Source organism: Onychomys torridus, chromosome 10 (assembly GCF_903995425.1).
Source record: "Onychomys torridus chromosome 10, mOncTor1.1, whole genome shotgun sequence".
In the NCBI taxonomy this organism is placed as follows: Eukaryota; Metazoa; Chordata; class Mammalia; order Rodentia; family Cricetidae; genus Onychomys; species Onychomys torridus.
In genome coordinates, this window is record NC_050452.1 from 38,244,063 (window position 1) to 38,270,566 (window position 26,504).

The window sequence follows — 26,504 nt, forward strand, 5'->3', positions numbered from 1 at the left end:
TCATTTAAATAAGCTCACACACATGAACTGAAAACAAGCTCTGTAAAGGTCTATACTGTCATTGTCAATAATGAGAAATGGGGAAGCAGACAGTCCAGAGAGGTCAGCTAGCTTGTCACTGTTGTACAGGTTACAATGATTTACAGAGCTGGACTAAAATTCAACTCCTGGAGTTTGCATTTTGAGCCCTTCCTGTAAGTAAGGTCAGGGAGATAGAGACCATAGTACACCTAGCAGGGATAGAATCAGAGACAGATAATGCTTTAAAATGCTTCAGGGGTTGGTTTGTCTTCAAGACTGATAACCAGAGTTCAGTCCTCAGGGCGCTAGAAGGAAGGAATCAACTCCTACAGATTGTCCTCGACCAACACACACACACACACACACACACACTCATATACATACACTTTAAAAAACATTTTTTTAAATAAAGAAGTTGAAAATGAAAAAGATCTGATGCCTTTGCATACATGAGAACAAGCCGTTGCTTACAAAAAGACAACTATTAAGGACTCTTTCCTCTCGATTTATGTAATACTTTAAAATCAGTGTCTGCCAGAAGTTCAATTTTGTTACGGTCACATTCCAGAAGTCCACTTCTTCGTGGTGTTCAGTGTTGCTTGAAAGAGAAGTCTAGTGTAGTTAGAGTTTTCCTGCCTGGCCCAGTCAGGACAAATCTCTCTTACCCGCCAGTCCCATAGTCGCTCAGACCCAACCAAGAAAGCACACAGAAACTTACATTGTTTAGAAACTGTATGGCCATGGCAGGCTTCTTGTTATCTGCTGTTAATTTCTGTTACCCTTTATGTCATGGTGGATGTGCCATTTTGCCCTGTTCACTCACATGTTGTTGCATGGCCACAGGGAAGTCATTCACTGGTGTGCTTAGCACTAACTCTCTACTTAAACTCTGCAGCTATTACCTATGTGACTCTGGGCAAGGCATGAATTCCTCCACAAAGTCTGAATCCTTGTCTTTAATATAGGAAAATTACTGACCACACCAGGATGCAGGGGGGATTAGTAAGACAAAATAAATCAAGTGTTTGTCATTTACTACATGCTTAACAAACGCTTGTCGCACGTTACACTGTATAAAATTCAACTTCTATAAGTGACATTGCCCAGCACCAGATTTATTAGCATACTTAAACAGATTTCCAGGCAGCTATTTATCTTACTGATGTCTAGGGACTCCCTGTTCACGGTGCTTCAAAACAATGATCTTTGAGCTGGAATAATGTGACTTGTCAGTATCTCTTTGTATTATAGTAAAATTTGAAAAGTAGCAAGTGTTTTAAGTGAGAGATAGCTAAAGCCCCAAAGACCATCCACTCCCAAATGCTGGGCCACAGGCTAAAGAAAGGAATTTGATGTTGATTTTGAAAGTGCTACTGAGTAGTTTTTCTGAGAATAGTTTACAGTCCAGATAGTTCCTTTTTCTTCCACAGCGTGCCTCAGCACTTTCCAACACTGTTACATCAACCTTACAAACCACGACGCAAACCTCCGTTCTGTTCAGTCGCTATGGTGCCTCTGCACCACAGGACTGACTCTATCATGGACTTTCTAGCAATAGATTAAAATTACAGCTGAAAGAATTCGGAGACTAACAGAAAGGCTTTATGAGTTTCAGGCTTAGTCCCGTGCTAAATGTGTGGGTGTAGACACGGATTTTCCTTAACATCAGATTGTTTTTGTTACTTAGCTTGGGTTTTTAAATTGCCTGATAAAACACAGCTGACCCAGTTAAATAGGAATTTCAGATGAAAAAAAAAAAAAACAAAAAACAACTTTTTAGCTTAATCATATGCCACGCAGTGTTTTGGACATATTTAAGACATTATTTGTCCTTCACCTGAATTTTCACATTTAACTATGCTTTGCCTTTTTATGAGCTCCACCTTGGATGGCGTTTGTCGTTTGCAAATGGGGAATAAACTAACATCTTCGTAGGATAAAGAATCTAACTTTAATTTGCCTTTGAGGTCAAAATCCTTTAGTAAGACATTGTCGGATCTCTGGGGAAAAAAGTACTTGGGCTCACTCAAATACAGGCAGCAGCTACCCTTCACTAGATGACTTGCTGCAGCGTGAAGAAAGTTGACGAGATCGGTCTCTGAACACAGTGGCCACCGAGCTGAGGTCGGTGAATCCTCTTCCAAACAGCAAGTACACAAGGCAGAGAGACTTTCTCCCCAGCGGGAAAGACTTGCTCTCTCTGGTCTACTGGGAAAACCGCGGCGGAGGCTCTGCGCACGCGCACAAGGACTTGGCGAGCCAGCGCCGGCCCCGCCCTCAGGAAAGTCACGTGGGCCAGCCCTCGCTTTACCTATGGTCCGGGTCTGTCATGTGACCGGGGTCCTTGGTGCTCGGGGATGGAGGCGGAAGAGGGGACGCCGCTGTGGCGGCTGCAGAAGCTGCCTCCGGAGCGGGGCGCCCCGGTGAGGGGTTACGGGGAGGGCTTGCGGGAGGGCGGGGTCGGGACATCCAGTTCTGGGGCCCTGGGGACAGAGTGGCGGCCCAGGGACTTTGCGCGCGTCCCGGGGGTGCCCGGGGCCTCGGGGTGTGTGGGGTCTCCTTGCATTTAGGAAGCTGTGGTGGCGTGGCGGAGCCCTTGGTCTATTGCATCTGCGAGTAGGTCATTCAGTCTTTGAGGTCAGACGCCCCGAACGTCCCCTGTGAACTCTTTGGGTGCAGAGATTGCGGTGAGACCTTGGCGGGCATGTCTCCTGGAGGGCTGCTGGAGCCAACTCCTAACCAGAAAATAACTGGCCACCAACTTCTTTTAGTGTGGCCAAGAGGTGACTGCAGCCGCTGAAAACAAAGTCACGCACAAAACCAGGCTTGTGGGGACCAGGGACGAACAGCCAGGCTCTCCCTGCAGCATACCCTGGGTCCAGGCGCCTGTGAAAGGGTTTGGTGGTGGCGCCCAGTCTTTGCCTGTGCCAAGAATCATGATTATGGCTCTCCTTCCCAAACTCTGCGCAGGTTGTAGTGGGGATAGTGTAGGTGAGGATGAAAGAAATTTAACTTCACTCTTTCCATTGTCAGGAAAAATGCATTGTAAACATATTTGATTTTACAAATGAGGACAGTGAAATGTCAGCCTCAGGTTTGAGTCATTTGCTAGACAGAGGTTTTCAGCCAGCCAGGGTCAAGATAAAGACCATGCTCTTATGTATGGACCGAGTCGCTGAACTTTTACACCTGCTGTCCTCCCTTAGAAAGATGGCCAAAACGTAACTACTGTAAATGTCCGTGACCCTTAAACCTCTGAGTGGAGCCAACCATCTCCTTCCCCGGCCTCCACCTTCTGCCACAGCTGTGGAGGAGAATCCCTTGTTTGGGGCTCAGCTCCTCTTACTGTGGTTTGGTTCCTCTCTAGCCTTGTTTAGTTTTGCTGGTCCCACCCTCATTACCTTGCCACGGGATCTAGAAAGTCGTCCTCAGGACCCCCCCCCCCCCCCAACCTCCTTTACCTGTTCTACGTCTCTACCTCTGTAGTCCCCCACGATCTCTTAGTCTCACACTTTCTGCATCTTGCACAATATCTTGGTAAAGTCTTGGAAAAATAATGTAAACACTGGAATGACAGTTGAGCACATGTTAAAGCCTTGGCTCGTTTCTGGTGTATGCCAGGCCCTCCATGATTTGGTCTCTACTCACCTTTTCAAAAACCTTGTGACCTTTCACCCTTTCCATACCTCTCAGTAGCTGCAGTTCCCAAACCTGTGGTTTTAGTTTCAATCCTGTGTGTGCTCATTGCTTGTGGCTGGGAATGCCTGCCAGCTGCTCATCCTTTTAACAGAGTCCTTTCCTTGCCCCTTCCCCCTGCTAAGGACATCTTTTGTATCTACTCTCCCATATCACATCCATATACGTACTTTTTTTGGTAATAGATGAGCTCCATTATGGTAGAGCATTACTTACTCACAATTTCCTCACTTGTAAAATGAGAACAGTCACAATGCTTACCTCACAGAGTTGGAGGGAGTATCAGAATAGTGCTTGGAACCTAGATAGGGGTTCACTGAAAGGTGTTTTTTGTTGTATTTCCATTCTATATAATAAATGCAATGGACTGTTCAATACATAGGAATAAACAAAAGGCAGCATTTTAATTTTTTTCAGTTTTGAGTTCTTGATGTTATTTTATCATAGGACAGTATAGGAGAAGATGTAATACGTGTAAAAACTTGGGAGGAATTGGGTATTTATGCCACATAAACATACTGTCTTACTGCATTAGCCAGTGTGTGAAGGTGAGTCAGAAGTTACGCATCAGTGTGGTGTTAGTATCAGAGAGTTACTGTTTACCTTGTCGTGGATTAAGAACTGAGAGAATCAGAGTTAAGTCAGAGGCTTGAATTGTGGAATTAGTGATAACAGCATGAAGAACAATAACAAGGCAGACTCAAGGTCTTCAGATGTTCTGTACGCGCCTAGCATGGTTGAGTTTCTTCTGTGTAATTCTTATGACATCGCGTGGACAGATGACATTTTCCTCTTTCACTTGAACGGCAGAAAATTTAAATAAGACTGGGAGTTAATGGAACTGGGAGGCATGCCAACCAGCTGTCTCAATCATGTTTTGTAAGTTGACGTGATTTCTGTTGCTGGGGGTGTAGAGTGAAGGGGATGTAGAGGAGGAAAGGGGGTCAGGGCTTTCTCAGAGCTTCACAGAGGGAGTCGGGATGTGAGTGGAGGCAAAGCAAAGTCAAGTTAGTAGAGCTCCGTGGGAGGCTTTGATGTGACAGTCGTACTTTGTTTGGCCATTGGTCTAGAAATGATGCCCTAGGACCCTGGAGGAAAACTTTTAAAAGTACTATTTTCTATTCAGGAATTTTGGAAATAAAACAATAGGGTATCTTTAATGTTATTTTAGTTTCTAATGGTAGACATCATATTGGAAAGTTTTGATATTTAGCTTGGGAGGCAGGAGGATTGCAATAAGTTTGAGACCAGCCTGGACTACAGAAATGAGATCTTGTCTCAAAACAACAACAACAAAACCAAAATCCAGACAACAAGCAAAAACAAAACAAAAAAATCCCCCAAACAACAAACAAAACAAGAAAAATGAAAAAAAAAAAAAAAAAAAGCCCAACAATAAATCTTAAAAATAGTTACCTTTCTGTCTCAGCTGGTTTTATAAAAGGGACGGTGTGCCAACCTTGGTGTTCCTGCAAGGAAGAGAAATCTGTCTTGTCATTTACTTTAAAGTACTTTTATTTCCCTTTTCTCTCTAGCTGCTTCACAAAATAATTGATGGCATGTGTGGCCGAGCTTATCCTGCTCACCAGGATTATCACACCATTTGGGATTCAACCGAATGGAAGCATGTTCTGGAAGATGTTACCACATTCTTCAAAGCTGTAGTGGGCAAAAACTTTTCAGATGAAGAGGTAACTTCACTCCTGATCTCTTTCTCTATTAATAAGCATGGCCCAGAGTTTCTGAAGATGCTTTTGGGGAGGGTTCAACACAGGTCTTCAGTACTGAGTACATGATAAACAACTGAAACATCCAGTTAGGAGGGAGTGGAAGTCCGGGTTGAATTTTTTGGGGCCTTTGTAGTTTTTAGTTGTTTTTTTCTCCCACTGTAACACGTTTAAAGCGTACAGAAGAAGGCAGGATGTTAAAGATCAGCCTTCCTGTTCTGGTTGCTGGGATTGATTACACAGTTAACATTGGACCTCATGGAGTGTGTCTTACAACTTGGTCAAGAATTATTTGCACACATTTATATGTGTTGTTTACTTTAACAAATGGAGTTCTATGTTTGTCTGTTGATTTGGATGATAATCTGGATCTGCATTTCTTTGACTATATTCATCTAATCCATTACATCCCTTGCCTTTTCACTCTCTTAGTGCGGCTTTTGGTGAACAGAAGTTCTGAAGTTAATGAAGTCCAGGTTCTCAGTATTTTCTTTTGATGCTGAGTGTTATCAATGTTGTATTTAAGAAATACAAAGCTATCTTGGGTTTTCTTGTGGAGGCTTGATTGTTTTAGCTTCCATAATCTCTCAGATCTGTTTTGAATTAATATTTTTGTGGGGGTCAGGGGCTGTCTCAGTTTCTTCTGCACAGTGTCCCCTTGACTCAGTGCCATCTATTGGAATGACTGTCCTTGCCTACAAGGCTACTGTTCAGCCTTGGTAATAAATCAGGTGGTCATGTGTGGGGTCTGTCTCCGGACTCTGTTGAATTCCATTAGTCTCTGTGGCAGAGTTTCTACCCTGCTTTAATCACCACAGCATTGAAGATACACTACATTAATTCTTGATGTCAGCTGAAGAAGACCTTCAGCATCATGTTTTTTCAAGGTTGCTTTGGCTCTCCTTGCTTCTTTCTGTCTTCGTGTACACTTTAGAATCAGCTTGTCAACTGTAAAAACCAGTTTGGGTTTTAGTGTGGATTGCACTGATTCTAGATTATTTGGGGGAGAATTGGCAGCAATATTTAGCTTCGTGGCCTGTGACCATAGGCCAGGGCTCTTGATTTAGATGGGCTTCCCTTTCTCTCCACTGTTTTATAATTTTTAATATAGAAGTCTTACACGTATTTGGTTAGACTCTTTTATTCTTTAGTTGTTTCTTATTAGGATGTAGAAGCTGTTGGACTTTTATCTTCTTCCCTATGTCTGATACTTTTCTTGGTTTATTTAGTGTGTTTGTTGTATACACACAAGTATGTATCTGTGTATTATGTATATATGTATATTTTTTTAAACAATAAGGGAGAAAATTACTATCTTACCTCTTAGTTGTTAGTAGCATATATACCTGATGTTATAGATATCAGTTGGTAGATTAAAGAAGATTCTTTCCAACTTTGCTGACTTTGTTTTTTACTCACCAATGGCTATGACATTTCATCAGCTTTTTAAAAATTATTTCCCCTTACTTTGTTAATGCATTGATTTTTTTTTTTTTTTGTATGTTAAAATAAGCTTGCATTGCTATGATAAATCCAGTTTGGTCATGAAGTATTACTCTTTTTCATGTGTGCATTTTTTGGATGACCCAGTATTTTGCCTAGTTTTTAGGTCTCTTATTTGAGTGACACTGGCCCTTGAATTCCTCCCTAAGGTACCCTTGTCAGGGTCTCAGGTATATTCTCTTTGTGGAGTGACTTTGAGAAGGTTTTTGTTTTTCCCTCTTTTCCTGTCCTTTGGAAGAGTTTATGCACCATTGATTTTCTTTGTTTAATGGTATTGAGCTACTTTATTGAGCTACTTAATTTGTTTTGTTTTGTTTTGTTTTTGTGTTTTTGAGACAGGGTTTCTCTGTGTAGCTTTGAGCCTTTCCTGGAACTGCTTTGGAGACCAGGCTGGCCTTGAACTCACAGAGATCTGCCTGCCTCTACCTCCCAAGTGCTAGGATTAAAGGGAACTACTTAATTTTTAAAATGCGAAAAAATTTATCTCATTAGCCTTTATTTAATTGCACAGTTGTCAGTAATACAGACTGTTAATTCAGTCTTTTAATGGCACATTGTGTGGTTTACTATATACTTTGAAACTGCTGTGTGTTTTGAAGTTTTGGGGTGTGGTTTGTATACGTCATATCATTGGATTAAGTGGCAGTTAATATTTTTATGTTCAGAAACTTCATCGATGCTTTCTATGAGTTTCTTTCAGTAACTGGAAATTGTGTTAAGATCTCTGAATATGTGCTTACCCATTTCTCTCTTTAGAACTATAGGGTTTTGATGGGCGGTGGTGACACACGCCTTTAATCCCAGCACTCAGGAGGCAGAGACAGGAGGATCTCTGTGAGTTCAAGGCCAGCCTGGTCTACAGAATGAGTTCGGGACAGTCATGGCTACACAGAGAAACCCTGTCTTGAAAAACAAACAAACAAAAAAAAACAAAACAGAACTGTAGAATTTTGCTGCATTGTGTATTTTGAAGCTGTGCAGTTAGGCACACACAGACTTAGGACTTGGAGCTTTTCTCTTGAGTATCTCCTCCTGTTTCTTATAAAATCCCTGCTTTCAGGGCTGCCTTGTGCTCAGTTAGTCCCTTTCTTTACCTTCTGGTTTGCAGGAACTTGTTAAGACCTGTCTGGGTTACTCATTTTCGCCTTGTGCTCTTTGTAGTCAGTGAGGTATTTCTTTCTCGTTGTACTGTTGTTTTAAGAAGTGTGTGGGAAGAGGCTGGGCGTGGTTTCACATTAGAAGCAGGAGGTCCCTTTCACTTCCCTGACCATTTGTGTGTGTTTTCACAGACACTCCAGCAATTGAACCAACTGAATTCATGTCATCAAGAAGCTGTTGTGAAATGCTTGAAGAGTAGGAAGAATGAGATCAAACAGACCCTGTTAGGGGAAATAGTTGATATTTCTTGTGCGCAGCTACAGGATTTTGATTGGCAGTTAAAGGTAAGAATCGAGTTATTTATATGTTTTTGTGTGTAATATTTAAATATACTTAGTCTTTTGAAATAAAAATATCTAAAATTTGTTATTTCAAGACTACTTTGTTCTAAGGTAAAAGCAGAGCTCATATATGTTATTGGTTTGTATTAACTTGGACATAAAGAGCATTCTAAGCAACTAGAGCATGTGTGGTGCCATTGGACTGATAATGAATTTTCCTGGACCTATTAATCAGACTAGGAGAAGTGTGTATTTGGCATATAACCTCGGTAAGAGTCTTCTAGATGCTCTGGCTTTTTCAGAACTGGTACATTATTCTGCTTCTGTGAGAAAAGTGTATGTCATAGAGCAACAGTTTTGAAAACATGGTGGGAGCGGGTGAGAGGGCGGTCCTGAGTAGAGCGAGGACAACTTCAGAGCAGCTTTCTGTTCCTCTCAACGAGTAGACAGAACGGACACATTCTGTGTGAGTTTAGCATGGCCTTAGATCCAGCAAGTGCTCCATGCTGTCGTGATGGACTAAGAGGACAGAAGTTTGGAAAGTGGACCGTTAGGTAGGCTCCTAGCCGTGCAAATAACCACTCATCGACAAGGCCGTCTTAGCTGAGGAAATGGACTTCATAGTTCTCTTTGTGGCTCAGCCTTGTTTAAACATTTTATTAACATGCTTATTATATTGATGCAACACCCCAAGTGTGGTTGGTATGCAATACAGCCAAAATTTGAAATGATTTTATACCTGTTACACTCATGAGCCAAATGTTAAAAAGCAAATTAAGCACCGATAACCTAAATAAAAGTTTTTATTGAAATAAACATTTAACATTTAAATGAGTGTGGATGATACAGGAGAGGTGCTAGTATATCATTCATGAAGGATATTTAGTTGATTTTTTTTTTTTTTGGTTTTTCGAGACAGCGTTTCCCGGTGTAGCTTGGCGCCTTTTCCTGGAACTCAATTGGTAGCCCAGGCTGGCCTCGAACTCACAGAGATCCGCCTGGCTCTGCCTCCAAGTGCTGGGATTAAAGGCGTGTGCCACCACTGCCCGGCCGATTTTTTTTTTTTTTTTAAAGCAAATTGTGGCTTAACTGATAAGGCTTCATTGCATTTTGTTGGGAGACGTGCCGTGCTTTATGGCAGGGGAAGGTTCCACAACTATGCTACCTTTTGTGTTAATATAATAATCCCTTTAGTTTTGGTTGCTAGACTTAAATATTTAAACAAATAGGACCCCTGCCAGAAAAGAATGACCAGGAATTTAGAATCATGTTTTGTGAAGTTTCTTTGAGACACTGGAGACCACGAACCTAGAAAAGAAGGCCAATTGCATACTGTAGTTATGTTCAGAAGACTAGACATCCTTTGGGTAGTATCTTGATAGTATGCTCATCAACAGTTTGATAGCCAATCGTGAATTAAGTTGCTTAATTTCTAAGAGTTTCTTCTGAGTATTTTTAGTCTTTTATATATGAAACATCATCTTGGAATCTTTAACAGTTCTGATTCTTGCTGTACTGGACACTTTCAGCACTTCTGAGTTTCTATAATATAACACGGTTTTGAACCTGAAGGAAATGTTTTGTTTAGCCAGACTCTAATCCAGATACTGGCTTTTGGACAGAGTGCTGGCTCCTTTCTTCCTGTCCACTTCCTGTATTTGTTCTGTCTCCTTTTCCCTCCCGGTGTTTGAATGTGTGTTTAATTTATCACTCCTGCTTCCCAGAATTTGCCAGCAGATGGGCTGAGTGCTCTTACCCAACTTGGATGCTCGCTGTGCGGAGTCCACCTTCCCGTTGATGTCTTTCTCTCCCTCCACAGCTCGCGCTTTCTAGTGACAAGATCGCCACTTTACAGATGCCACTTTTAAACCTTCATCTGGATGTGAAGGAAAATGGTGAGGTGAAACCACACTCCATTGAAATGAGTAAAGAGGAGCTACAGAATCTAATCACTTCCTTGGAGGCCGCTAATAAGGTGCGTACTTGAATTGGATCATATAGTTTACCTCCTTAAGCCTCAGCAGACCCTTGGGTAGGAAAAGTAGAATCCTGCGGGGATTTTAATGTATCTCATCTTACTGATACTTGATATCAAGAGCAGAAAATACTTTGTTGGAATGTTCTGACCTCTGCCTTAAATGTTGTTAATTATAACTTACAATGTTCAGTGACCAAGTTCTGAATTAATTATCTGTAACTCCTGAAACAAAAACAGTACTGTTACAACCGTGTTTTGTTTTCCCTCAGTGTTCATTAAGCTGAAAAAATGAAATTTTTACCTTGAAACCACGACTGAACATTAGTTGATTCTCAAGTTTCTATAATTAAAAAAACAAACAAACAAACTTTGATTCTAAAAAGGAAACGTCTTTTTTGGACGGACAAGTGTTAGACAGTTGCTTTTGTAACATTCCGAGTATGAAGTATAACTGTAGTCATGACAAGATCAAGTTGAGATGCGGTAGAACTGACTCACGCGCTAGATCCTCACATTTGCAGAGTTGCGTCTGAACGCCAGCAGCCAGTCCCAGTGTGTATGTAGTATGTGAGCGATCAGTGTTTAACAGCAGGAAGTGGCTGTGAGGAAGACGTCAGCGTGACTTTCATTGTCAGTGTTGACTTGCTAGTGGGCAGCAGTTCTCGAGAGGGCCAGTCCCAGCGCTTGGCTCCCAGCTGTTCTTGGCCAGCTCCCTGGCTGCTGTCGTCTTCTGGATGCCCCTGTCCTCTTAAGCCCTCAGAATCATCACCTTCTTCCCATTCTCCACAGCTCGCATTTTAATTTGCCTTCACAATTGACCCTCATCTCCAGTAGGGAAGCCTGGTGGATGAAGCTGTCCGTGAGTGTGGTGTGGTGGAACCTGGTACAGGTGCTGAGTGACCGAGCACTTGGCAGGCGGGAGCCCTACGGCCCTGCCGTGATTTGCCTGTGGTTCTTGGTGTCTACCTTTGGAGTTTATCTAGCAGAGAGCGGCTTCATGCCAGTCTAACCTGATATCGCTTCTCCCTGTTTGTGTTTTAAGGTGGTCCTGCAGTTGAAGTGACTGGAAATGGTGACTTTCAACACTATCCGATGTCGCTGCTCACCGCGGCGGATCGAGTGCTCTGTTCAGAGGGGGGGTGCTGCAGCAGGCTGAGCAGGCAGCAGCGCTGAGATTACAGAGGTGAAAGTCTGTCAGCATCCCTAGCGAACAGGAAATTGTATGGCTGACAGGAAATGCGTAGAACAAAAGATGGAAAAGCTCAAGTCTCAGTTTGTGTTTTCGCAGTGATTGTTTTGTCTCGCTTATTAAGTAGTTGAGAACTCTATAGATAAGGCCTCATTGAAAGGTAAAAATAGGTTCTAGAGTAATGTAAACACACAAAGCACAGACATACAGGACTGTTGATTGAATTCGAATAGCAAGCCATGTATTATGAATATAGAATTTGTGATATTGGAAAATAATGCTTTAAAGCCTGTATAAGCTGCATATGTTACTCAGGAGGTTGCATATCTTTTCCTGTTGCAAAGAAAAGGTTTTAAGTTGTAAAGACTGTTATCAGACATGAACAAGAAAATATTTAAAATTTGTGTGAATAATTTGAGATTTATGAATTTTACGAACTAAAACATAAACTACAAAAAATGAAAATAACATTGTTATTTCTCCACATCCCCACCTCCTCGGGAGACTGTGGTCTGAGAAAAAGATCAAGCTGTCATTGATGGCGTGGTGTACATATTGTTACTCACATACAAATTGGTTTTTATACATGCTTAATATGGAATTTGAGCTTTTGGATGGTAACTAATTGTAATACAAGCCATTTTTCATCTCAGCTAGCTTTACAAATAAACCTTCTGAACAAATAAAAGTGTCTGGTTTCATCTCTGTGTGCTGCCTGATCTCAGTGACTCCCTGCATGCCTCAGTGGTTGGTATAGCATTAGCTGGCCCCCGCAGTTCTGTGGCTTGATCAGGCATCAGTCTGAGCGTCCAGAGCAGCGATGACTACCAATCCCCTCAGACGGCTGCAAGCAGGCTCAGACAAGGCTGTGAAGGAGTGCTGCTCTGTAGGCTGTGGCAGAACAGTGCCTAGAAAAGGAGCTTGGGACTGAACGTTCCTCAGTGTACTACTTTCTCATTAAGAAGTTTTGGGTGTGCTCCGTGTGGGTGTTGATTTCTTCTTTGGCGAGTCCCGGAAGTCAGAACAGAGCACGGATGGCTTGCAAGAGCTGTGCAGCAGGAAGCCTGGTCCTGTGGTCTCTGGGTTAAATCCTTCTAGTGCAGCCCCTTCACAAAGGAATACCGTGTTCTCCCCCTCCCACAGCATGGTTCCAGCAGCCGGTTCCATCTGCCTTGAAGTTTGATTGACATGCTGTCTCATGCCCTTACTTAAAGTGTCAGTTTGATAGGTTTTGACCAACAGATACTCATGAAAACACCACTGTGGTCAAAGTACTGAACACGATCCTGATGGCAGCTTTCTCTTGTCCTCAGTGTCTGTCCTGGGTCCTTCACTCCAGGTCACCACTGGTGTGCCTCCAGTCACCAGATTAGTGGAAACGGGATCATGCAGTATTTGTTCTTTCTCTCTACTGTTGGTGATGGGTGTAGGGTGGTATGCTTTACCACTGAGATCAGTCTGTCTCTAAAGCAGCAAACCGAATTACATCTGGCTTTTTCCAGTATCCTTTTTAGTTTGTTGCCCAGGCTGGCCTAGAATTCAACTATGTAGACCAGGCTGGGCCTTGAACCCATAACAGTCAGTCACCTGGACTCAGTTTTCCAAGTGCTAGGGTTACTGGTATGAGCCAGCATGCCTGATGTTAGCATTCTTTTGACTTTTATTCCTATTACTTTGTTCCTTTTTTATTGTTGAGAAGCATCATGTCTATAACTGTCACAATTTGCCCATTACAGTACAGAGAATGGATTCCCATCTGCATGCATATCTCATTATGGACAAATGGTGTCTTTGGAGTGACATGGCTTGGTCATATGGTAGGCTCATGCTCATCTTTTTGAGATATCACAGTTTTTCAGAGGGATTTTTTTTTTTTTTTACCCATTTTCCATTCATACCAGCTTATGAGCAATCTGATCCACCTTACCAGTACCTCATGTGGCCAGTCTTCCTGATTTCAACTGTTTTGGTGTGCATGTGGCGGCAGCTCATGGTGCTGCTCACAGTTACTTAATGACCTGCCACAACCATTAGATCTCTTGACACGTTTCTGCTGTCTGTACTCCTCCCTGGACACTGTTCAGATCTATTGCTCTATTTTAAACTCTTAGTTTTGTGTTTTGACAGTTCCTTTCCAAATGCAAGGCCTTCAGATACTTTCCTGTGCACTGAAAGATCTTTTTCTCTTTCCTGTAGATGGTACTGATTTCAGAGAGCAGCTTTAGACTCACAGAAAGGTTAAGAGGACAGCAGAGAACTGCTGTATGGTCACTAGTTTCTCCTCTTAACTGATTATGTTGGCAGAGGGCTCTTGTAATTGATGAACTAAAATGTTTGTTAGCTAGATTTTATAGGTTATTTGAATTTCCCAAGATTTTATCTGCCCTCCCTCATCTTGCTATTTCTATTGAAATAATGTGGTATGTCTTTTCAGGTTCTCTTTGCTGTTGTTCCCAGACCTTGTTCTGTGACCTGGATTGTGTGGAGGAATGTACATGACCCTTACAGGAACTTAATGGTTTTTTTTCCCCCCTCATAGTTAGACTGGAGTTGCCAGTTTCAGGAGAGAAGATTGCAAAGCCAAAGTGTCATTTTTGTCCATGATTTGTTGACTATGAGCCTCTGGGGATGATAAGGTCTGTGTTAGACTTCCTCACTGTGAGGTTACTTTTCGTTTTCCTCTTTCCGGGCTCTTCCCTCTGGGTGTTCATGACTGTGTTCAGCCTGGACTAGAGCAGTGGGGACCTGTGCTCCTCTCTACCTGCTTGAGGAATTCACAGTTTTTTCTGTTTTCTCACAGATTATTTTGCCTTTTATACCACAGACTTGTGGGTATCTCTTTTGTGCTTTGGGATGTAATCCCGTATTGTTTTATTACTGACATTATTTTAGCTTTGCTCACGGGAGGCTCTTTTGGTTGGTTCCTGGGTTCCTTTGATACGTTTCCATCAGTGGGGTGGGATTTTTCTGTGGTGGGGAAGCATTTTTAGTTTTTTTTTTTTACTTTGAGGAGGCATTCATTGCTCTACTCTATGGCAGCATAAGGAGGTCTAGGCTCTTCATATAACATTTCTTTATAATGAAAGATGTATTTATTTTTATTTTCTGTGTGTTTTGCCTGCATGTATGTCTTGTCATCACACACATACCTGGTGCCCAGAGAGACCAGAAGATGTCAGATACCTGGACTCAGTTACAGAGAGTTGTGAGCTGCCATCTGGGTGCTGAGAATTGAAGCCCAGTCCTCAGGAAGAGGAGCCGGTGCTCTTAACCTCTAGACCATCTCTCCAGCCTTTGTATGATATTTCTTGCCCAATCCCAGAATCAGCTGACTCTCCAAGGAGCCCGGGATCTTTTTTTATTGAAGATGGATGTTTGAAACCAAGTGAGGTGTACTGCACTCATTGATATTGGGAGCTGTGTCCTTTAGGCTTTCACAGTGCAGCCAGAACATAGGGTATATGTGTCTATCCTTCCCTGTGCAGTACACAATCTGTATGCTTTCTTTATATAATATGTGTGTCTACATTAAGCTAAGTGACGTCATCCCGATGTCCAACTCTATTGTTGCACAGACCATTTTAGCTTCTCCTTTTCTATAAAGTTCCCCTCCAGAAGGACCCTGTCCCCTAGCCAGTGCCATCCATTTATCCAACTGTGTAATTCCCCTGCACATGTGTAGAATATTAGAATTCTTTACCTTCAGGCCTGTATGTGCTTCTGTGCGTACTTTCACCTTCAGTTTTACAGACTGATTTCCAAACTTACGTATGCCAACACCTCTTCATGCCCCCCCCCCCATCACACACCTGCTTCAGTGGGGCTATTTCATGCTTTCCTAGTACAGGTGGACATTGTTTTATTGTTGTTGTTATTTATTTATTTGTTTGTTTGTTTTTTTGTTTATTTCTGCCAGGCTTACTTCCATAACGTTTCCTGGGACCCTTCAACTTGCTAAATGATTTTTATAATGTATACATCTGTGTTAAATGTTTGTATCAGTTTTGGCTGATGCCTCATGCATATATCCACCATTGTACAGGCTGGTTTTGGGTGTCAACTTGACACACGCCAGAGTCATCAGAGGAAAGGAGCCTCAGCTGAGGAAATGCCTCCTTGAAGTCCAGCTGTAAGGCCCTTTCTCATTTAGTGATCAATGCGGGAGGGCCCAGGCCATGATGGGTGGTCATCCCTGGGTTGCTGGTCCTGGGTTCTATAAGAAGGTGGGTTGAGCAAGCCAGTAAGCAGCTCCCCTCCATGGCCTCTGCATCAGCTCCTGCCTCCGGGATCCTGCCCTGTGTGAGTTCCTGTCCTGACTTCCTTCAGTGATGAACAGCAATGCTGAAGTGTAAGCCAAATAAACCCTTTCCTCCCAACTGCTTTTTGGTTTCGTTGCTGCAATAGAAATTCTGACTATGACAGCCACATAGATAGAGTAAGTAGTTCTACACCATGAAAAGCCCGTCTTCACCTGCTCATTCCTCTTCCATTTTTTGTTTGTTTGTTTGTTTTTTTGTTTTTTGAGACAGGGTTTCTCTGTATAGTTTTGGTGCCTGTCCTGGAACTCGCTCTGTAGACCAGGCTGGCCTCGAACTCACAGTGATCGACCTGGCTCTGCCTCCTGAGTGCTGGGATTAAAGGCGTGCGCCACCACCACCCGGCCCCTCTTCCATAGAAAGACCTTCTGACGGCTGCTGAGTTTTCTATTTCTCTATGGTGTTTCCTTTTCCAGAGTGTCATATGGAATCATGCATCCTGGTATCAGAGTAGCTGCTTTCACATAGTGACAGGTGTTCCCGCCTCACCTGTTCATGGCTTGATCATTTCCCTTTTAATCTCTGATGTTTTGCTGCACTCAAAAAAAAAAAAAAAACAAAAACAAAAACAAACAAACAACTTTACAGCTGTGAATAAAGCTGCTGTAAACATTCCTAGGCAGCATAACTGGGTAGTACATAGGAGCATAGCTGTTGGATTATATAATAAAGCGGTTTATTGAAGAAACAGCCAATGCCTTGTGTGTGTGTGTGTGTGTGTGTGTGTGTGTGTGTGTGTGTGTGTGTGTTCTTGCAAATTCCCAGTTAGAGGAATTGGTGGCTTTGTCAGGGTGCTCAAATTCTGGTTCCCTCTGCTGTCTGACTTCGGTACTGCAGTTTCCCTGGGGGCTGTGGCAAACCACCCCTCTGTCTTGCTAGTTTCTTCTCAGCCCTCTGTACGATTCTGGGTCTTGTCAGGACTCTCAGTCAAGAGAGATCATCTTGGACAGCCCTGAGAAGCCAGAACATCAGCCACATACGCTTCTGTTCCCTGTCATCACAGTGAGAAGTGACTGACTGGTCTTCATCGATCTCATCTGCACCGTGAACTCCTGGAGCAGCGGGAACAGTCTGTTGTCCTTTGTTTTCAGCAGGGCCCTGGCATCTAGACACATCATGGCTGTCCACTCTCTGAGACAGAAACCCGTCATTGGGGCAGTCTTACAAAGTATGCCATGTGGGATTTATGCTGGTATTCCCCTTCACAGGGAGAAACCAGGAACAAGGGCTCTCTGCCTGCTGGTCCCCATGGAATGGCAGGATGGACAGAAGCACATGATTGCCAGGAATTTTGCTACTGGAGACAGTAGTAGTTTTGTTCTGGCCCATGGTCCAGATTCCTCTAAACTGAATTTTATTTTATTTTTTAAATTGAAAATAAAGTGATTTTCATACAATAGATTGTGCATGGTTTCCCCTCTATCTCCTCTCCGGTCCTCCCCAACTCTCCACACTTCCAGCTCCATGCCTTCTTTCTCTCTCTCCTAAGGAAACAGACATACAAAAAATAAAAACAAAAAAGGGCAAAACAAAACAAACTAACAAAACAAAAAGGAAACCAAGAAAGAGTGCTAGAATGTGTGCATTCGTGTGCACACACACTATAAAACTCAAAATCAGAAACCATAATATATAACCAAAACCAGTAAAGTGAAAGAAAGAAAGAAAGAAAGAAAGAGAAGGAAGGAAGGAAGGAAGGAAGGAATAAAGACAGACAGACAGACAGAAAAAAGGCAAATGACACCCCTCCTCCCCCCAAAAAAAACAACCTTCCAAAATGCTTTTGAGTTCATTTTGAGTTGGTTATCTACTGCTGGTCATGGGGCTTGCCTTTAAGCATGGTTTGTACACTCAGTGAGACTTGGAGAAACTAATTTTTATTGCTTGTGGTTGTTAATTGGAGTTATCTTTTTTGATGGGGATGGGAGCTCATGTCTACCTCCCCATCTCTGCACTGGGACCTCCTCTGGTTTGGATCTGTGCAAGTCCTGCGCGTGCTGCCGCAGCCTCTGGCTTCATGTGTGCATCAGTCCTACCGTGTCTGGAAGATACAGTTTTGGTTTCGTCCATCCCCTCTGGCTTTTACATATTTCCATATCCTCTCCCACAAACTTCCCTGAGCTGTGAGGGGAGGGGTTTGATGAAGACATGCCATTTAGGACTGAGTGGTCCAAGGTCTTTCACTCACTGCACACTGTCCAGGTATGGGTCTCTGTATTAGTTCCCATCTCCTGCAGGAGAAAGCTGTTCTGATGAGGGCCGAGTCAGATACTGATCTATGAGTATAGCAGAATGCCTTTAGGAGTCTTAACTGAATTTTAGTTGCTAATCAAGGGAGCTGATTTACGTGCTGTGGTGTTGGCTTGGCATGTCTGCGGTGCTGGGGAAGAATGAAAGTCTGGTGTCTGTTCATTTGGCATCTTTAGCAGCACAAGTTGCTGCCATCATTCCCAGCATTTGTGTTGGAGCAGGAGTCATCAGTGGGCAGTGTGTGTTGATTCCTGTTATTCTGTTTATTGTTGTTGTTGTGTTGGTCCATCCCCCCTTTTTTTCTGGTCTGGGATTACTTATTCTTTGTGTTTCCTTGGGTCTAGTTAATCTCTTTAGATTGAAGTTTTCCTTCTAGCACCTTCTGTAGGGCTGGATTTGTTGATAGGTATTGTTTAATCTTGATTTTTATTGTGGAATGTCTTATTTCCTCCATTTATTGAGATTAAAAGTTTTGCTGGGTATAGGAGTCTGGGCCCATGTCTGCAGAACATCTTTCAAGGTCCTTCTGGCTTTTTGAGTCTCTGTCTTAGTTAGGGTTTCTATTACTGTGATGAGACACCATGACCTCAGCAACTCTTATAAAGATGAACAAATGTTTTTTTAATTGAGGTGGCAGCTTACAGTTTCAGAGGTTTAGTCCATTATCATCATGGTGGGGAGCATGGTGGCTGCAAGCAGAGATGGTGCTAGAGAAGGAACTGATACATGCTGATATACAGGCAACAGGAAATAGACTGTCTCACCGGGCATGGCTTGACATATATGAACACCCCCCCCCCCACACACACACACAAAGCCACTTCCACAGTGCCACACTTCCTCCAACAAGACCACACCTACTCCAACAAAGCCACACCTCCTAATCGTGCCATTCCCTAGGGAGCCATTTTCTTTTAAACCACCAAAGTCTTCACTGAGAAGTCAGCTGTCATTCTAATAAGTCTGCCTCTTTATGTTTTTTGGTCCTTTTCCCTTGCAGTTTTAAAATACTGTTTCTATTTTCTATACTTTTAGTGTTTTGATTATTATGTGTCAAGGGGGTTTTCTTTTATGGTCCAGTATATTTGGTGTTCTTTATGCTTCTTGTACCCTACCCAGATAGGCAATTCCTTCTTAAGGTTAGGGAAGTTTTCTTCTATGATTTTGTTAAAGATATTTTCTGTGCCTTTGCCCTGGGTTTCTTTTCCTTCCTCTATTCTTACTATTCTTAGCTTTGCTCTTTTCACAGTGCCCCAGATTTCCTGGATGTTTTGTGCCAGGATTTTTTTCCGATTTAACATTTTCTTTGATCAAGGTATCCATTTCTTCTATCCTGTCTTCAGTACCCGAGATTCTCTCTTCCATCTCTTGATTTCTGTTGGTGAGTCTCACCTCTGAGGATCCTGTTTGAGTTCCTAAACTTTTTATTTCTTGGTTTCCTCAGTTTGGGTTTTCTTTATTGATTCTATTTCCACTTTCAGGTCTCAAACTCTTTTGTTCATTTCTTTTCACTGTTTGTGTCTTCATAAATTCCTCTAAGGGATTTATTAATTTCCTCTTTAAAGATCTCTATCATATTCACAAGTGCTATCTTAAAGTCTTTGTCCTATGCTGAAGCTCTGTTGCAATACTCAAGGCCTGCTGTGGTAGTGTTGCTGGGCTCTAGTGGAGACATATCGTCCTGGCTGTTCTGGATTGTATTTTTACTTTGGCATCTAGGCATCTGGGTTTGGGGTGATTGTAATTCTAGGTGTGGATGTCAGGTCTTGTCTTTGTTGGGTGAGTGTTTTGTTTCTTGGTTTCTGTTGCCCTCTCTGGTTCTTAGGAGGGTGTTGTGGTTGTGTATTGCCTGGTAGGGAATTTTTCTGGGATCCTGATAGATGTGGCCACTGGTGATTCTTGGTAAAATATGTTTCTAGGTATTGGGAGCTGACACTTAGGAATGGAGTTGGACTAGGGGTGGCTAGCTGACGAGATCCATAGGAGGGAGGAAAGCAGGGTGTTCCACCAGCATCTGCTTAGTCCTCTGAAGATGGGGCAAGGGGCAGAGAGTAAGGAGAAATCACAGCAGGTACCCCGATACAGATCTGGGGATGAGACCCAAGGATTGGATTTAGAGGAGAGGATGGACAGTAAAGATCTGAAGCTCCCCAACTTGCTTTGCTGGCATACTTGCTACTCTGGCTTGACTGGCAGGTTCCCAGGGAATGCCTGCTGGAGTTGGGGGCCAGGATAACAGAATGAGTAGGGAGGAAGGTTTGAGGTAATCTGTGATATACTGGAGATGGGGGCGGGGAGAGTGGGGACTGAGACTGCAGCAGGTGGTCTGCTACAGATCTGAGGATGAGACTGGGGGTGGATTTGATGGAGAAGGGGGTGCTGTGAAGATCTGCAGTTACCTGACCTGCTTCCTTGGCTGGAGTGAGGTGTAGACTCCTGATGCAGAACCTGGAAGGTGAGTGTGTTTAGAAGTTTTCAGAATTATAACTAAGTAAAAAGAAATGATGTAATGGACTCAGAGGTGGCTTCACTTGGATCCTAGTGACTACAAGCACACAGTGATTGTTCACAGACATCCCCAGGCCTCCAGAGGGTCCTCTTGCACACCAGCAGAAGTTGGATGCTGTCACTCAGTTTTGTCTGGGCACATCCATGCTGACTCTGTAATCCTTGGGAGTGTGTGGTCATGCTGGTCTGCCCTAGTCTCATTTAGTTACTTTTTTCTGTGAGACTGGGAAAGTTTACACAGTTACTCTTGCCTTTCCCCATTGCCCTTACATAATAACTACTAGTTGCTTTCTGAATTAATAACTTTATATTTTTCTTTGTGTAGGAAGATAAAAGACATGGACCATCTATCTTACATTTCTTATTAAATGTATACTCACATATTTGTTCCTTTTCTAATTTAGATAAAATCGGATGGGTATTTACTTCTCCCATGTTGTACTAGCAACCTGGGAATTTTTGCCAATATTGAATGCCATGAAAAAGTCCTTCTTCAGGAAGAAACTCAGTGCTCCAATAAAGTGGTGATTCCTAGTTATTTTGTTAGATAGATGTTAAACTTGTCCCCGGGCTGGAATTTAGACTCTTATTGGGAAGCTATTCTGCTAACCATCAATTTACAGATAAATGGACTTTACAACTTATGTCTGTTCATTATTTCATTGTCAACAGTTTTTTTTTTCAAGGGAGAGAATGAGTTTGGAAATCAGAGGTCTTCAAATGAGGAAAGACCGACAGACAGCTCTCGTATTCATGTGTACAGCAGAGATAAAAGAAAAAAAGACCTGACATAAGCCACTCACAAGTGGATGCTTACTGACTTTCTGTTAGATATCAGTTTTAGTACAAGAGACTGTTCATGTCCTTGCCGCCATCCACCATAGAAATGCTCCATCTGTTCATGTTTATAAGGCACGTTTCCTAAAGAATGCATTTAAAAGTAGTGCAGGAACAAACAAACTCCCACTAGTGTACTGCCTTTTGTTTCCTGGTGTTGTTTGTTTGATAATCCTGCAAAGAATCTATTTTACCTACAGGGATTGATCTTTGTATCAGTTTTTACAAGAAAAGCTGTCAAACAATAAATTCAGAATCCTAAACATTTTAAAGGATTGTAGAAAGCTATGCCTGAAATCTTGTGTGTTTTAAAACATAGTACAAAGGAAGCTTTTTATAGCCGTTTGTAATTGATTTTTTTATTTTTTATTGAAATAAGCTGACATAAATTGTACATATTTACAGCAATAAGTTCCATTTCAGAAGTTTCCCAGTTACAAGCAGAGCCGATGGTCTGTGACACCAGCCTTTCAGAGGTGCTATCTGTCTTTCGGTTGCCGCAACAGTTAAAATCTTGTATACCAAAGCAAACAATGCCGTGTTTTATAGCAAAGCCACACTGTTAACGACAACGCTGAGTGAAGGACAGTCCCGTGACTGTGAGGGTAGCTGTGAGTCTTGAAATTGAGAGCACAAGCGTCTCTTGTGTCCATACCTGATAGCATGTAATTTGATTTTGTATTTTACAGGAATACACAATCACTTGATGGATGACTCAATAGAAAGAAGGCCAAGAAGGGACAAAGGGGCAAGAGTCAGAGGCCACTGAACGATTCCTTATTCACAAATTCACTGTTTACAGGGAGATCTGCCTTTTATTTATATAAATCACAGTCTACAGGCTTCATGGATTTTTTCCACAGATAGCTTTTGAGTTAATGAAGGCATAAGTCACTTGCTTTTTAGCATGTAAAAAAGAAATTAATGAAACAAAATATTCTAATCGAATCCCAAACAAAAAGGGACAAACAAGCTTACTGTATGAAATTCAATTTCAAATGTAGAAAGCGACAGAAGGTCACAAATCCTGTGAGACAGACAGCAATTTCAGTCAGAAAATGCAGCATATATTGATACAAAATAGAAATCTTGAGTTATAAAAGTAAGGAGTCCATCTTTTGCTTTCTTGGCACCTGTTGAAGCCTGCGCCATTTCATTAAAAATTTCTACAGGTTTTCAGAAATACTGTTCCTTGCCATTTAATTTCGCTAGTGGTCCAATAGGAATACAAAAAGTATCACCAGCTTATGTTAGAAAGAAAAGACCATGTGGAAAAGTAAAAGATCATTAACATTTGTTTCTGTTCAATGCAAGAAGTTCGCCTTCTGAAAACCAGAGAGGAGTTCTTTTATTTACAAGAACTGTGTAATGCCAATCAGGATAATGAGTTGCTTAATCAAATTTGCCTGGAGGGTAGGTCGCAAAACTGGTTAGTGTAGATTCAAAAAACACAAGGAAAAAAAAAAACAAAACTAACCACTTAATGTCCTCTGACATGTTTGGTGAGCTTAGCTGAGAGGCAACAGAAGGTGTGTGTTTCTTTCTGCGTGTGGTAGCACCTGCTTTGAAAGCCACAGCTGTTTAACACAGGATGCTAGGAATTAAAGTAGCGGACACTTGATTGGCAGGTTTGGATAAGGTTTGGATTCAGTCAAGTTTTCAGTGAAGCAGTTGCCAAAGAGGTGTTTGAATCACTGCCGGCAGCATCGTCCTTTCTTATTGTTAGCCTAAGAAGACTCGATTTCCCAGCCCCCACCCCTGCCTACGTGGAAAGCCCATACCATAGATTCAACCCCCTTGTTAAATTCAAGAGGAGTGAAAGAATTTTCCAGAGATGACAGGCAGCCAGGAGAAGTATTTTGAGAAAGCCATCTTCAATCCAGATGTTTTCTCTTGGAAACAGTTTGATTCGTGTCTATACAGCATTGTAAACTACAGGTTTCATTCCTCTTAACCTAAACAATATACCAATGTTATATCAGCCATCATGTGTCCATCACAATGGCACAAAAATGCTGCCTGGTGGTGAAAACCGAAAACGTATTTTAAAAAGTTAAAGCATGTTTGGACCTTGTAAGCATTTAAATCATTGGGAATTTCAAAAATCTCAGGCAATTTTGACCTTTTAAAAATGTCACATGGTAATTTTTATCAAGAGAGTTATTGGCTTATTTTAAAATATGGGGTTGAGCAACAGTGAATAAATGCATGCGTATAAAATCATAATCATTCCCTCCTTAGAAAAATAGTCGATGTTTTGAATATAAAAGGTTATTTGGATTCATAAGTCATACTACGGTGAGTTAGAATGATCTGGGGGCTTTCTTAAAAATATCTCAGGGGCATTCCTGCAAAACACATTTCAAGCTTTATCCAGTGATTTTTTTTTTAAAGATAAAGAAATCAGACAATAACGTGTTGATAAAAAAGAAAAGCCAAACACACTGAAATCTAATGTCTTGGGGAAAATATACGTACAAAAATATACTACTTAGTAAAACTGGGGTGACTGGTTGTCACTGGGAGGTAAGGTGTGCAAGTTTTGTGTTTCTCCTATGAAAGCAGGTAAATACACAACAGGGATGTCAGTGACTGAAAGGTTCACACAAGATTGTTCACATTCCCTGCTTCTTAATAATTGAGAAGCAGTGGTGAGTGTTAAGGGTTGTCCCTCCTTCCTAGCTAGTGCTAGTGCTTATGTCTTAGAAGAAGCAGACTTTGCTGTACAATATCCTCCATGACTATTCTCTTATAATTCACACTGGAGTGTTCCATTGACACCACAATGCCATTCCAACTTCCAACACCCCGTAGAACATACATTCAAAAGACTTTTGATAAGGCAGGCATAGAATTGGCAGGGGTAGAAATGACGCCATGGAAGCAAACGTTCCCTTTTTATATATAGAAAGGAAAAGCAAAAGTAATTAGGATAGAAATTTCAGTTCTGCTAGAGCTTGTGTACAATGGAGGTATTAGGAAGATTATGTCTGCCTACTCAATCAGCAGGGAAAAAAATCCCAGTGGCCGGCCACTCTGCATGGGGTCAGCCAGAGCTCAACTGTAAGTATGATTTTGTTTTTTAATTTATTTAGAGATTTTATGCATTCAATTCTACAAAATACTTAAAAAATGGGGTGTTTACTCTCAAGGACTATTTTTTTTTCCTTAGTGAGGCAGAATATTTACAAGAGTACTAGAAACATGCAAGATACCCAATGTCATTGGGCAGAGTTGCTGCTACAAGAATTGAAGGGTGCCAGTAGGTGAAGTAATGACAATAGGTACTCGGATGGATATTTGGGGTGTTGGTGGCTTATTCTCTAAGTTATCATTGGGGTGCAGCTTGGAAGAGCATCCTGCCACTGACCCTAAGATGTAAATCTTAAAGTGTAGCAATGGGGAGGGGGAACGCGGGCAGTGGTGGCACATGCCTTTAATCCCAGCACTCGGGAGGCAGAGGCAGGCAGATCTCTGTGAGTTCGAAGCCAGCCTGGGCTACAAAGTGGGTTCCAGGAAAGATGCAAAGCTACACAGAGAAACCCTGTCTCAAAAAAAAAAAAAAAAAAAAAAGAGATGATGTCTGGCTATTGGAGTTAAGGGTAGTGAAGGTCTATGGGTCAATTTGGAAGGAGCTAATTCAAGAGAACAATGAAAAGCAGAGTGGACAGGAATGGTGAAGGCTGGTTGGAGGGAACAAGTGGCTCACAAGGAGGTAAGTCGTGTTTTCTGGGACAGACTATAAATCACTTATTCGTATTTCCCGTATCCTCCAGATTTCTGAGACTCTATAACTTAAAGCGGTCACTTAATTTGTCACTCCAACTCAGGCAAACTGGGTTATATGAGCCTCTAATAATGCCGTGACCCTAAAGAAGGGAGCACAGCCAAAGCTCTGCTGCTGCACAGGCTTTTCTTCATTGCTGTCTCTGAACAACAACCAAAGGCTGTCGTGTGGGGAGGAGAGAGGGTGGAGTGGACAGAAAGAAACTGAACAGCATCTACTGGGCAATGTACCTTATTCTTGGATGTGAGAGCCCTCTTCTTCCAGAGTTCCACACATTTTGAATTACTCTGAAAGCCTGTATCATTGAGGTCAAAGGGATTAAATATAGATCATATGGGAGAGGTAGAACCTTGGCCTTTGGAGGCAGTAAAACTGGGAATGAATACCCACTTCACCAGTGACTATCAGATCTGGGTAAGTTATTTAAGCTATTTGTGCTTCTGTGTCCCCATATCAGTGTTATAACTTCATAGGGCTGGGATGTAGAGCAAAGTGCTATATTTTGGTGGGAAAGTATTTTCTAGACTTGTTATTAATTAAATTTTACATGGTACAGCTCTTGGTATTTGTTATAAGCCAGTTGTGATAACCACACTTTTCAGCGAATGGTTCAAGAATGATGTCTAACTTAATAACCTTTGGCCAACAGGACAAAAAGGATGGTTTTTGGGGCTGAGATGAGGAAAGAGTTTCTTGACTTTACAAAGTAACCCAAGGCAAGACTTACCCTGTTTCTGTCCCTCAGTATGAATATCTGAGGAATGGTCTATGCAACCCTGTTGCAGCTATACTGAGTGCTGATAATATTCAGAGAACCCAAGAAGGGTCTTGGGTCTTATATTCCTGAAATAAGCAATCTATGTAGGTCTCTTCTTCGAATCCTACTGTTATATGAGCTAATAATGTTTTGATGGCACAAAAATCCTTTGAGAGTCACCTTTGGTCACTTGCACCTGAATGGATCTCAGTGGATACTCCTGTGTTAGGAAATACTAGTCTCGCCTCAGTTAGGACTTCAACATTTAGGGATGCCTCCTTTCTCTGAAAGAAAAAAATGATATTGTTAGGTGTGACTCCATCTATAGGTAAAAAACACCATAGGAAAGCAGAAAAGAAAGCAATCACCTCATTGCTTTATGAGGAGCAGGAGTGTACCAGCACATAGGGAAGTTGGAAGAATCATCTTTGAAGGATGCCTGAGGCAGGGAGCAGAACACTCAGCTAATTTTGTAAAAGAGAAGGTATTCCATTCA

General features: G+C 42.0%; 1 protein-coding gene across 1 annotated transcript; it reads left to right on the forward strand.

The window, feature by feature from the left end:
• The first annotated feature begins 2,329 nt into the window (after positions 1 to 2,329).
• Commd8 (COMM domain containing 8) lies at positions 2,330 to 12,236 on the forward strand. The gene is made up of 5 exons (XM_036200878.1): positions 2,330 to 2,444; positions 5,253 to 5,408; positions 8,237 to 8,389; positions 10,206 to 10,361; positions 11,407 to 12,236. Exons 1-5 carry the CDS (start codon positions 2,379 to 2,381, stop codon positions 11,425 to 11,427), a joined length of 552 nt encoding a protein of 183 aa, XP_036056771.1. The 5' UTR covers positions 2,330 to 2,378; the 3' UTR covers positions 11,428 to 12,236.
• The last annotated feature ends 14,268 nt before the right edge of the window (positions 12,237 to 26,504 follow it).